The 14,071-nt window shown below is 41.3% G+C and overlaps 1 protein-coding gene across 1 annotated transcript; it reads right to left on the bottom strand.

Moving 5' to 3' along the window:
* Positions 1-2,573: 2,573 nt before the first annotated feature.
* rprml (reprimo-like) lies at positions 2,574-4,018 on the bottom strand. The gene has a single exon (XM_015948887.3). The coding sequence runs from the start codon at positions 3,539-3,541 to the stop codon at positions 3,206-3,208; it is 336 nt and encodes a 111-aa protein (XP_015804373.2). The 5' UTR covers positions 3,542-4,018; the 3' UTR covers positions 2,574-3,205.
* Positions 4,019-14,071: the final 10,053 nt, after the last annotated feature.

Genomic DNA, 14,071 nt, shown 5'->3' with positions numbered 1-14,071 from the left:
TTTGTCCTCAAGGGCTCCTGTAGAAGAAAACATGGCATCTAAAATGTCGTCGCGCAGCGACTTATAACCGCTCTCATGTTTTTTAGACTTGATTTTTATGGTTAAATGTTATGAAGCCACCAATATTTTTCAACAACTGTGCATCATTTTATTAATTTTCAACAACATTTTGATGGATATTTCCAGAAATTAATGGTAAAAACTACACATTGTCTCTTTAAGCTTAGGGTTAGGGTTCCTTTAGCCTTGTGAAATCCATTGTGTCAGTGCGTCATTTCCCTCTGGGATTAATAAAGTATCTTTGAATTGAATTGAATCAGGTGTGTTGGAGCAAAGAAACAGCTAAAACATGCAGAGGGCCTCAAGGACCAGGACTGAACACCAAACTTACCACTTCCAAACACTTTAAACCTTTAAAACTCAGTAAATACTCCTCGTCTTACCGACTATGTTATTTGCCTAAACTCACATTGGGAATTGTGCTTCTTCATTGACTGACATGTTGTTTAGAGTTGAGTGATATTGCCTCAGAAACAGCATCCACACTTCATCCTTTTTTCCACAAGCATTTATCATCAAGGCTGCCAACTGCACTTTGTTTCTGAGAAGTATTCATTAGTGCACGGGCACAGAACCAGAACTGTTCTGTTTAATCTCTCCCAGGGGGGTAAATTAGCAGCTTCCAGAAGAATCGCTGCTTGCAAAATTGTTGTTTTCAATTATTGTGAAAGAAAATGTTTGATATTTGATGTTGAAATAAGAGAAAATGACAGTGAAGACCACCATAGAACACAGAACTGTAAACTAAATATGAAAAGGTGGCTGAAACATCATCAGACTCATTAATTCACTCTTTGCATTTATTTACTGTTTCACAGACATTTTAGACAATTTATATATATTTTTTAAATAAAAATTTTCTACGAGTCTCACAGCCTGTTGAGCAGCTTCCCGTGTGTGCATTGGTGAGCGAGCACATGTGTGTGTGTGTGTGTGTGCGTGCGTGCGTGCGTGTGTGTGTGTGTGTGTGTGTGTGTGTGTGTGTGTGTGTGTGTGTGTGTGTGTGTGTGTGTGTGTGAAGATTCATCTACCTCAGCTCTCCTAACAACTACTGAAATATTAATAGGAACATTGTTTGCGTCTGAGTTGAGTGCCTCAGAGGGGAGGAGGAGAATCATTGAGAAATGAAAGCAAAACATCAGATTTGGAAGTAAACAGGAAGAATTGTTTTCTACATTTAAAACCTTAAGTAGTTAAAGGTGAAGAGTGAGGATTTTGAAAGTGTGACAGCCGTTTAGCTGGTTTTGTAATCTCCCTTCTGCTGCTGCAGGTTTGCATGATGCAAAACAAGCAACAGATAAAACAAAAACTTCCCGTTCAGTTTACCTGATTTATTGTCACAGAAACCCGTTTGCCTACGTCTGGGTCAACCTGTCTAGTGATCAGAGCTACTTCTGCCATTTAGCCCTAATTCAAATACTTTAGACCTGTTATCATTCGGGTAGATTGGGTTCTCTTGTTTATGAAACTCTTTCCACTTTTTAAAATTGTATTTATTTAATTAAAGAAACTTTTCCATATGTGATTTTAAAGTGTGTCTGGACGTGTGGATGTTTAAAAAACATGTTTGTTGCATTTATTTTATGGGTCCTACTAATCTTGATTGGCTATAGGCAAAAATACAAATGCAAATGAAGGTGAGGCTCAGGTCTCAGGAGGTCAAATGAAACTGTAAACGTGGCAAAAATTGGAAATTGAACAACTTGTTGACAGGAAAAGAACATTTGTTTCTACCTATAAGAACTATCTCTATTTATGTGAAGATTTTGATAAGAATTTAACTTAGTAACTACAACTATATTAGAACTGACCAAAGCGCTTCACAGAGTTCAAATAAAAAAGAGTTCACTTAGTTAACTGATTTGCCTCTAAGAAGAACTTTTTCCTGAAAGAAATCAATTAAATAAATTTGGAGTAACTTATAAATGGGTTTCTTTTCCGATGTTTAGCCTAAATGTGTTTAAACAGTTGACTTTTTGTAAAGTTTAGAGCATTTGACTGGAAGTTGGACTGTTTAACAGACTAATAATCACATTTAAATTAAAGTTCTGCATAACATGGTCAAAAATGGCTGAAACTAGAGTTTAGAACATTACTTCTTATTTTAGTCAAACCTGAAAGGAGTCGTGTGGCCCCAAAGCTGCAGGTTGGTTCCTGAAATAAGAATTTAGATTGCTCTGAAAATTATTAGAGCTTCTGTCTTTAAAGGGTATAAGTAGGTGTGCATGTCTCTCAGAGCTTTCAGTTAAAGCTCTTCATAAAAGCATCTTCTAATCCTTTTAAAACTACTCAAAAATGTGCATCCTCTGTTTGTTCATCCAAGAGCTCATTTAATCTTATATTTGATCAAGTGATGCACAAATGTGAAATATTACACAGTTAGAATAAAAACTAAAGTTTTTTCTGTTCAGAAATTAATCAAAAAGGAGTCAAATTTTAAAGAATCGTGTAGAAATGCTTAAAGAAAACAACCTTCAAAGATGTAATTCTGTCCAAAAAGCAGAAATTCGATATAGAGATGACAAAACTGATCATGTTTATTTCAATATTTTAATTCCATGCAGCTGTTTCAGTCACTTCGTACAAAATATTTCATGCAGCATCAGAACTTTCAAAAGGGCAAAACGTGTCAAAAATCACTTCACAGATCAGTCAGCGAGCATGCCAAACAGGATCACAATCACCCCATAAAGCTGCAGGAAAAACCTACAAAATATCTGAATGTAATTTTTTACCCAGCGTCACCAATAAAAATACGTTTCTTCTCCAGAAAATATCACCCACAGCACGTCCACGGGTTACACTTGCAGGCGTGGAACTTTCACAATCATGCTTTTGGTCAATTTCATTTCTAAAAATAGAACAAATAACATGAGGTAACAGCTTGTAAACATTGTGGTTGATCTGTTCAAGTTGGCACTGTTCAAGTCACTTAAAATAGGATCTGTGAAAACGTGGAAACAACTGCCTTGATTTTACGCACGAACTTTACGCACAAACATAGTCGTTGAACTACTTTCCCGTAGTCATTTCGGAAGGAAATCTGACATGTTTGCATATGTTTTCCTTTCTTGGACGAAGATGCAGATTCTGACCCAAGGTATGAAATCCGCACCAGATCCCCGGATCCTCCACATGTGGCCATCTAGCCAAGCCCGATCATAACCGTTTCCACGTCTTTGGAGGGTCTCCGTTCTCTCACCAGGAAGTTAATCATGCTCTCTGATTTGATCATCAGGTTGCAGCCGAGGAAGAAAATTCCAAACATGACAGTGAGAGACAGGACGCACAGCACAGCGATCTGCACCACCCGCATGACGAAGAGTTTGCGCTCGTCTTGCAGGAGCACCAGAGAGCCTCCGCTGTCTCCCGTCACCACGCTGTCCGTGCCATTGCCGGAATATGTAGCCAGAGCTCCAGCGAGCGTCTGGCTTCCGTTAAGCATCGCATCTTGGGTCAAGTTGAAGAGAGAAACATTCATGTTTCCGTGCCGGTAATTATCGCCGATTGGACTCCTGCTGGCTGGCGCGAAGTCTCTCCAATAAACTGGAACTCTCAGGAACTCGTTGCTTCATGTGAGAGCTCTGATAAATTTTCAGAAAGGAGAAAACCTCTTTTGTGGTCCAGGTCTACTACCAAGCATGGGGTTTGGCTGCAGCTTCAGGGCGTGATGACTACAGCACGCTGCCAGAGCGCCGCATGATGACCAAACTAAGATCCTTCAACTCCAAGTCCACTGTTATTCTGATTTTATGTAAGTTTGTGAGAAAGGGCACAAAGTGCGACACAGTGTTTCCCTCAGGTGGAACAAGTTACATCGCTGTGCGCCCGAGCCATGCAGTGCGCGCGCTCCGTCTGCCTGCGCTTTAAAGCAATGATGCGATCCCCGCGGAGCTCAGCATCACCACCCCCCACCGTGGGAGGAAGTCAGGCGGCGAAGAAAAAACAGTTTAATATTCACAATTCATGTTTTTATGCTAAATATACTAAAAAGTTTATAAAATGCTTGCGTAATGGAACACTTCCTGAACGTTTCCCACAGGCAAAGCTGATAACAGAAATAAGCTACATCAGCCCTGCAGCGTGTGCCAGTTGAAACAATGCAAAACTGAAAACCTGAAGTCTGAACCATTTAGTTTAAATTAATGTGAGATATCCTCGATGATATCCCAAATGAGAGAATTACAAAGACACTGATTATCTCAGAACCAGATCGGTAGAGGACTCATGATGCAGGAAGGCTATTTTTACATGGAACGCCACCAAGTGGCCCAGTGAACTGGGGTCTCAGGCTGCACCCAACTGATCATGGTCCTCTAACTACAGACCAGTGGAGGAAAGTCAAAGCATTGGAGCTCTCAGGGCTTGACCCCTACACTGGGAGACTGGCTCTAACAGATCTCAGGAACAACCTCAGAGGAGAGCCACTAAAATGCTGAAAAGAATCCTCAAGCTCCCATTTCTAGAGGACCTGGGCTCGGAGTGAAAGGAGATCCACCCTCTCAGAGGAAAGGAAAATCTGTGAAAGTGTCAACATACCATACATGTCTTAACCAATTTAATCTATTTATTAAAACTTTAATAAATAATGTGCATCGTTTGTTATGCTTAATTGGATTTCTAGAGATTATTTTCAGACCATTTGTTTTCAATTCAATTCAATTCAAAAATACTTTATTAATCCCAGAGGGAAATTGATTGCTGTAGTAGCTCAGAATAATAATAATAATCAAGTCATCAAAGAGTTGTTGTATATTACAATGGCTGTTGGCAGGAAGGATCTCCAGTAGCGGTCAGTGTTGCAGCCAAACTGAAGAAGCCTCTGACTGAAGACACTCTTCCGTTGTCGGACAGTCTTGTGAAGAGAACGCTCAGGGTTGTCCATCATTTTCTTGATTCTCTGGAGAATCCTTCTTTGTATTATCTCCTCCAGTGTGTAAGGCCTGACTCGAGCTGAGCTGGACCGGAGCGAGAGTTCGGATTGTTGCGTGTATTTTGACCCAAGCGCGGAGTGACTGACGCCGGGCAGATTGACACGTGTTTGCTCTAGGAGTCAAACCGTACAAAGCTAGTGAGCATGGCGGCTCCAAAAGGAAAGAAGCTGTCTTACTGTGAGTCGGCAGGGTGAGTGGCTTGGGCTGATCTGGTCAGAATAGGCTTGAGTAATCCGATAGGATCTGGTAGGAACTTGGAGCATAGTCTGGTTAGGAACGATGACTGAGTGGTTTGGTGTTGAGCTGCACTTCCTTATGTAGACGTGGCGGGTGACCTGAGCTGGAAGGCTGGCGCTGGGAATGCTGGGTAGTGGAGTTCGACTGGGCTGAGTGAGTGTGGGTTCCTCCGGGGGAGGAGGTCGAGGGTTGAGAAGGAGGCAGCGTGACACAGTGGTTCCGAAACTGCCGAAACTCTGGCTGAGTCCTTCAAAGGGCTTGGAGTTCCTCCATCTTGTTGGCCAGTGATCTCACATTGACCATTATGATCATTGGAAGAGATGGTTTGAATTTCCTCTTTCTCTGTCTCCGTTTTGCTCCCGCTCTGCACCCACGCTTCTTGTGTTGTAGCGTTTTAGCTCATTTGGGATTTGTGGCTTCAGTTGAGGTATTATTTCAGCCTTTCCAATGTTAATCAGCTGCTCCCGATTGTAAACCAGCTTGTTGCCATGGTTACGTATCATAACAAATGCTCAAAAAGTGAAAACAAAACTAAAAAATAGCAGTAAAAATCCTCCAAGCTTCACAGCACCAGAAACAGAAAAGTAAAGTGTCCAAAAAATACCGTTTTTCTTGACAAACTAGAATTAAAAATGCCCAAGAAAAGGCAAAACTTACATATAGAGCTCCGGGAGTTGACGTCACGTTTCCCGGCATGCAACAGTTCAAATCGAAACGGCGCCATATTGGCAGGTAGAAGCCGGCAGCTGAACTATTTGTTATTGTCAGAAAACTCAGACAGGAAATATGGTGGATTCCTGTTGTGCCCCGGGATGCAGAACAGACACGGACGACATAAGGAATGAGCCATCTACAGGAATCCCCAAGAACCGGAGTGCCGCAAACGTTGGATCATTGTAATAAAACGCGCTAGTGACTGGGCTTAAATGAAGCTGTGGGATCCCGAGAGTAAAGGTTTTCACTTATGCAGCGACCACTTCATATCAGGTACTTAAACCAACGTTTCCTCAACTGTGTGTGGTATTTATTTTAAATGCTTTTATTACGATTCTTAGTGGGCTTCCTAAACTTATTTTGGCGTGGCTTTTTCTGTCTTATTACTCACAGCAACAAGTAAACGTCACTTAAAACGTTGCCTCGTGATTTCTGCGTGCTGCCGTTTACGTGTTTTATGGTCACAGCAATTAACCGGCGAAGCTGTATTTAATTTTTAAGCAATGGTTGATCAATTGTCAGATCACACATAAAAAGCACTTTGGATTGCTATTATCTGTCTCGCCGAGACAGATCTCAGACAGATCCTGAGACGCTCCTGCCTGACATATTTATTTTATTCACGGAAAAAAAATCAAACTAGTGATTTCTCTTGGCGTTCATTTTATACATTCAAACAGCACAGCACTCTATTTAAACTACTTACGTGTAAATCTGTTATTTGTCCATCCATCCATCCATTTTTATCCGCTTCTCCGGAGTCGGGTTGCGGGGGCAGTAGCGTCGAGAGGCCCTGACTTCCCTCTCCCCAGCCGCTGGAGCCAGCTCCTCCGGGTAAATCCCAAGGGGTTCCCCGGCCAGGTCCGGTAAGAAGTTCACTCTGACAGCTTCTGGCGTGGGAGCGGGCAGTAGCGTCGAGAGTCCCAGACTTCCCTCTCCCCAGCTGCCTGAGCCAGCTCCTCTGGGGGAATCCCAAGGGGTTCCCTGGCCAGGTCCAGTAAGAAGTCCGCTCCGACAGCTTCTGGCGCTTTTAAAAAGTATCCCAGGGACACGGTAAGGGTCGGAGATGTTTAGTCTATTTAATTTCTGACTATATAAAATGATTTCTTCGGTTTTAAAGTGTGAAGTAAACTCCGACGAAGTAAAATCCAAGCCGATCCCGTTCACGTTCATGGTTAAGATCCGTGTTTGTTTACCTTCTTTTACCTGCCAATATGGCATCTACTAACTGAGAGTCATGTGGGGTCCGGAGCTCTATAGTCAACAGAGCTACTCCAACATGCAGCCACCCAGAGCTGCGCAGTTCCAGACACACACACACAAAAAAAAAAGACCCAGACTGGAGTCCTAACATTTGTGAACCACTGACGTAGATTTTGTGAGCTGTAAATGATGTACTTCCTTCTCTTAAAGCAACATTTCAGATAGTAGAAGTGTTTCTCAGGAAAAATATTTAAACTGTTCATATCTTACCTTTTGTTCTTTCCATGAGTTTGGATGGACAGATTAGTTCTGACCAGGACCTGAAAAATGACCACATATCTGCTGTCCGAAAAATGTTTGTTTGTTTGGGTTAGCTCATCTAAGACTGGTCAGCCCATTTTTAAAGCCTGAGAGACCACGCACAGTGACTAACATGAATATACCAAGATTTGGTCCTACATTGGTTTTCAGCAGCTCAACAAATACTACACACACCACCCTTCACACACTGATATTCCTGCTTGGATGGGGAATCTCGTGAGATTAAAAGTGACTCCAGAGGAAACAAACATGGTGGAGGAGGGGCATGCAGCACTTCATCGCCTTTCAACAAGCTGTACACTTATTTGTTCCCATAAATCAGACCAAGACCATCCATCATGTTTCACAGCCCAGATTTCTGATCGGAGCAGTCCCGATGTAGCCTGGCAAACCATCCTACATGTGAATATATGGTCTATAAAGTCTGGCCACAAACCACTAAAAACTGTAAGTCGTGGGGTGGGATCTACTGTTGTCGTTCGAACTGTCTGCACTCACCACTACAGATTTCAGTCAGCACATCAGTCTGCCATACACTGCTGAAGAAGACAGAAATCAATAACTTTTCGGAATAAACTCAAGTACCTCTATCTGCTCTTGACTCAAAGAAAAGCACAAGTCTAAATAATCCAAAGCCATTTCAAACGAGCTGTCACCATCTTAGTTTTGCTCAGTCGCAGTAACATCACACCCACCAAACAGATAGAGGGCTGTGATTGGATCGGCACCACTGTCCGGGGCAGCGGAAGTTCCAATGGACCATGGCTTGACCATCCTCTTGCTTCTGCAAACTGGCGGTCTAGATTCTAGTGTAGTCCCGGTGTGCCTCCGAGCAGACCAAAGCACTTGTAACTCACCACACACGGTCAGATTATCTGATAAGATTATCTCTAGAGCTGTTATGTAATCATGCTTATCCACAATCATCTGTTCAGGCTGGCTTTGTGTGACCTCTTGTTCATCCTCTTCTTCCTCACTAGCTTCTTTTCATGCTGTTGTTTCTGTCGATTCTGTCTTTTTCAGGATTTCGTGATAACCTTTTTCATTTTTTTATTATGATATTTAAAAAAACATCAATAATTTTAATATTGTGAAGCACCTTATGATTTTTATCTTCAGAGGCCCTATATGAAAAATTGTTTCCTCTTCTTAAAAACACCATCAAAAGAGGGGAAAGTAGGCCAGAATCGGCCTTGTGAAAACGGTTCAGTAAGATCAAATCTCTTTTTCTGCACACTGAGGCCATTCAATCCAATTCAATTCAGTTCAATTCAATTCAATTCAATTCAATTCAATTCAAATCAAATCAAATCAAATCAAATCAATTCAGTTCAGTTCAGTTCAATTCAATTCATATCAAATCAAATCAATTCAGTTCAATTCAATTCAATTCAATTCAATTCAATTCAATTCAATTCAGTTCAATTCAATTCAATTCAATTCAATTCAATTCATATCAAATCAAATCAAATCAAATCAATTCAGTTCAATTCAATTCAATTCAATTCAAAAATACTTTATTAATTCCAGAGGGAAATTAGAGTTTCAGTACACACAATTCTGAGATCATACATACATACATACATACATACATAGACACATGACAAGAATTGGTGACTGTGGTTATTCGCAACACCAGTCGCGCTACTATAATAGATCAAGAAGGTTTATATGAGGATAGAGTCAGGGGGAGGGGAAAAAAGGCACTTAACACACACAAACAGAAACACAATTCAAAGTATCTTGATTTTTGCTTTGCAACTGAATCAAGGCTCCTGAGTAGCCTTTAGGAGAGGACATCATTCAGAGACAATCTTGTCCTTCAGCTGTACAACTTCATTCATAAAGACAAAACCTTGAGAGAGCTTGTGTACCTCTCTAATGTGCTCATTCCTGTGTAATGTTCTCATTTATTTTTCATTCTCTTATCTGCTTACTCCATAGGGTCATGCAGGGCTAGTGTCTCACTCCAGCATTTATTGGGCATGAGACAGAAGACACCCTGGACAGGTTTCCAGTGGGACACAATGAGACAAATTATTTACTCACCGAATCACACCAAGGGAAAACTCAGAGTTACCAATTGACCTAACACACGTGTTCTTGGTCTGATGGAGGGAAAAAACCCACATATGTGTAGCATCCATTTCTGGCCCAAAAGGCCCTGCTCTGGTTTGCTCTGCTCAAAGCAAAATCAGAAGTTTCTGACACAAACCTAATCTTCAAAGATGGGTCAAGGCCGCTCATGCTTTGCCCTTATCTAAACTGTTTCTCCTTTCCAGCTCAAGAGAAGAATGAAGAACTCTTTCTTTTTAATGAATCAAAGAACTCTATTTTAATTAAACTAATCAAACAAAGTGTTAGCCAATAATAAAATGTGAACCAATGTGTGAAATGAAAATATTAATTACTTTATTATAATCCTATAGAATATAATAAGTAATATACCTTTAATTTTGTCCACTAGAGACTGATCACACGTAAGGTTAAGTCACATGACTCATTGCTTTTACTGATCCAATCAGAATCTTCCAGATCTGACGGAGGCGTGTTTTTTTTTGGTGCTTGGTAAATCTGCCGTCTTTTGATTCGACCGTAAATCAAAACATCCAAATTATAAAACTATGCCCACGTCATCCTTAACTTCAGTTCAAAGCGTTCTAGAGAAGTGTCGGAGTGGCCAATCCGTAACTCTCCTCTACAGCCGAAAGAACCAACGGCAAGCTGGATAAAATCTGTTGATGCTCCACCTGCTGCAACGGTTCCTTTCAGAATAAAAGCTGAAACATCACGACCCCGTTTTGGGTCTCGCTAGATGCTAACAAAACTGTCGTGACCTGGAAGTATCTCTAAGACTGGTCTGGTCTGCAACCGCTGCTTTTCCCACCGGCTTTGGTTCCAGAGAAGGTCAAGCTGGACCTCGACATTCCTGATCTAACAGGGACTTCCGCTAAGGGTATGTAGACCGGCAGAATGGCGTCTCAATGTGTGTTATAAATCTCCAAATCAAAGCTTAGCGCGAAACATCACCTTCACTCACATCAGAACTAATCGTTTCTCCGGATTTGCTGGTTCTGAACAACATTCCACATTACACCATTCTCTGTCTCACTTCACCTTACTTACACCATACATTTAGTGTTTAAAGTTAGTCTAGTTTTAATTTGTTTAGTAATAAATCTTTAAACTTTTAAAACTTGCTACAGTGGTGCCCAATGTGGGGTACGTGCATGCCAATCCATTGACAGCAGTCATTGGCACCCCACCCCCCCCCCCCAACAGTCCCGATCCCCAGGATTCAGCCGCTGAATTAGGCTCCCTGTCTCATTCAGCATCAGATTACCACGCTTCCAGGCCTCATCATACTGTATGACCCTGTCAACGGCCTGAAAGGAAAAGAAGGCAGGTTGAACAGGAACTACAAGCCATGCTGGAGATAGAAGAGTCCCACAGTCCATAATGCAGCCCCATTGTGCTGGTGAGCAAGAAGGACGGGGGTACTTGGTTCCGCGTAGACTATAGAAGAGTAAATGAGATCTCACAGTTTGACATGTAACCCACGACCTGAGTCAAGGACCGCCTCAACCTTCTGGGCTGGACCCAGTACTTTACAATGTCTGACTTGTCCAAGGGGTACTAGCAGATCTTGTTGGCAATGGAGGACAAGGTAAAACCTGCATTCTCCAAGCCGTTTGGCCTGAACCATGCATCTTGGGTTGTTTAGGACTTTATGAAACGGCTTGTTTTAGGCTCATAATTTATAAAACATGTTGCTGTTAGCCAGTCCGAGGTGAGATGTTAGCATATCATGAAGATCCATGAGTAAGAATCTGCAGCAGCTCTCTCTTCCAGGTGAGAGGTGATTCTATTCTATTCTTTTTCCCCATTTGTGATGTCACAAATGGGGGCTTTGTGAAATGACTCATTTTAAGCATTTAATTCTTAAAACCAGACACTGACAGAAAATGGATGGACAGATTATGTTTACATTTGGAGTGTTTACAGAGGCAGTAGAAACCCATGGCAGCACAAAAGGAGGATGCAGAGTTGTGCATTATATGTCCCTTTTAATAATCATAATAATATAATTGCAAACCAAAATCACACAACTTGCATCAAGGTAGGAACATTTTCCAATGTTCCATTTTTTTAATCTCAATGGGACCTCCCTGGTTAAATAAAGATTCAGTTTTGCTTCAAAATTCCTAATATTCCACTGTTAATGAATCTTAAAATGTCCCAAACTGAAGTTTAGTAGCAAAAAATCGTCTCTGAAATGAGAAATAAAATGAATTTTATAAAAACAAACACATGTAGAATTGTTTTCTCTCATTTCTCAATTAGTAACTCAAGAATGTGAAGCTGAATGTTTGAAATTATAAATGAAACCAGATCTTTTTTTAAATTAGAATCAGCTTTAAACAGTTTTGAAATACCTCAGACTTATGAGCTGTCAAATTAATGTGCTTGGAAAACAAAAACCATGACATTTAATTAGGGATCATCTTGACGTCTGCATGTAGAAACAGTGATGAGCTCCATCCACAAACACTTTCCATCAGGCTGAGGCTTGTTTGTAGGTAATTTATTAATGGCTACTGACAGATAATTGTTTGTTTTGTTCATTAAAAGATTCACTTTGAGGGTTTTTCCTGTTTATTTGGACTGGTTTTCTTGTCTGGACTAGATCATTTATTTCACTGTGCTTTAATTATGGAGTTTATTTTGACGCCAAAACAACAAAATGATAGGATCAAAACCTGTTAAGGACTTGAAACCTCCGACTCGTTCTGCACCAGACTGGAGCATTCTGGTGAATGCCATACATCTCACTGATGCATGATGGGAAGAGATTTGTATCTAACTAGTGGTTATTGTTGAATGTATATGTAGAGACTGTAAATTCATATGAGGCTGCTTGCATGAAAATGAGAGTCTGACTTGTTTCTAAGCAACAGAAGACCCACAAGCTCTCTGACAGATGGCTGGTAAAGTTATTTTAGTTTTGAGTGGGGGGTTGGGGGAGAGGGTGCCTTTTCTTAGAGACACGGGGCATAGACAGTAGTGAGGGGCATAAAATCACAAAAACCACCAACAAACCTGTGCTGGAAGGCCATTCGCTATCAATGATTGTTTTACATTCATATTTTATATTTGTTGTAGTCTCACCAAACAACCACAAAGTCCTCCTTCACCTGTCTCAAGTATTGTGCCATGTCCAGTAAAGGTGTCCAAGCTCAGACAGAGGACTCTTCTTCAAACGCTGTGACCCATAGTGATGACACAGACACAAGGTCACAATCTGACCTTTTAAGACCTTTTTTCAGCTTTTTCAATTGAATTGAGATCAGTTAAGTTAGACAGTGTCCTTTACAATGCACAAAACCGTGCAAAGGCCTGTCATTTTCTTAGGTTTAACTCAGGCCTTCTCCACACGTAGCCGTTTTTTTTTAAACGAATATCCGCCCCTCCAAAAACTTGCATCCACACCACCTCGTTTAAAAAAAACTCTGTCCACACGTACCCGGATAAATACGTTGTTAAGGACATGCCAGACCTGTAGGCGGAAGTACTTCCCCCGTTCTTAACCTCGTCCTTCGTCTGTGGTCTTCCGCAAGGAGCAGTAATTCCGCTTGCAAAAACAAACAAGCAAAAGCGCTTGGACAATTGATAAAGCGAGCGCAGCTCTGAGGGCTTCCATGATGTCGGCTAGTGTAAACACAGGTCGCACACGTGATGTCAGCATTTTTTTGTCGCGGAAAGTGACGTTGCGGACCTTAAAACTCCGGTTTTGTCTGTCCACACGCAAACACCCAAAACGGAGAAAACGCAGATCTTCACTTTGGCCGGAGTTTTTAAAAAGATCCATTTTCGTGTGAAAAAACTCCGTTTTCGTGTGGATGACCGGCCAAAACGTAGAAAAATATCTACGTTTTGGCAGATCCCCGGCTACGTGTGGACAGGGCCTTAGAAACAGACAAAAATAGTGTAGTTAAGGAGTCAAAGACATTTAAAAGTAATTTGCAACAAAGCAACAAAAACTTTGCATCAAGTATGTGCAGGTCTTATAGATAACACTAAAAAACAATAAAATATGTTCCTTTACAGGACCAGAGACCAAATGAAGATCTGAGTAGTCAGAACAGCAGTGACATGTCTCAACAGGGCCTCATACACAGAACAGAGATATTGTTATTGCTCCCTTTTTTTCATGAGCGGAACTCAAAGATCTGAAACATTTTCTATAAATAAAAACAAGACACAACTCTCAAATATTGTTCTCAAATCTGTCAAAATCAGTGTTGGAGCACTCCTTTTCTGAGATAATCCATCCCACCTCACAGGTGTGGCATTTCATGGTGCTGATTAGAGAGCATGCATAACACACAGGTGTGCCTTAGACTGCCAACAATAAAGGGCCACTTTGAGATGTACAGTTTAATCACACAGCACAATGCCACAGATGTGGCAGAACTTTTGAGGGAGCATACTGTTGGCATGCTGACTGCAGGAATGTTTACCAGAGTCGTTGCCCATGAAATGAATGCTCATCATAAGATGTCTCCAAAGGTGTTTCATAGAATGTGGCAGTACGTACAACC

This window comes from Nothobranchius furzeri, chromosome 5 (assembly GCF_043380555.1).
Source record: "Nothobranchius furzeri strain GRZ-AD chromosome 5, NfurGRZ-RIMD1, whole genome shotgun sequence".
Taxonomy (NCBI): Eukaryota; Metazoa; Chordata; class Actinopteri; order Cyprinodontiformes; family Nothobranchiidae; genus Nothobranchius; species Nothobranchius furzeri.
This window is presented reverse-complemented; position numbering and strand designations above follow the sequence as displayed.

What these genes read in the sequence shown, in the direction of transcription:
- rprml (XM_015948887.3), bottom strand. Translation starts at nt 3,541, where the DNA reads ATGAATGTTTCTCTCTTCAACTTGACCCAAGATGCGATGCTTAACGGA.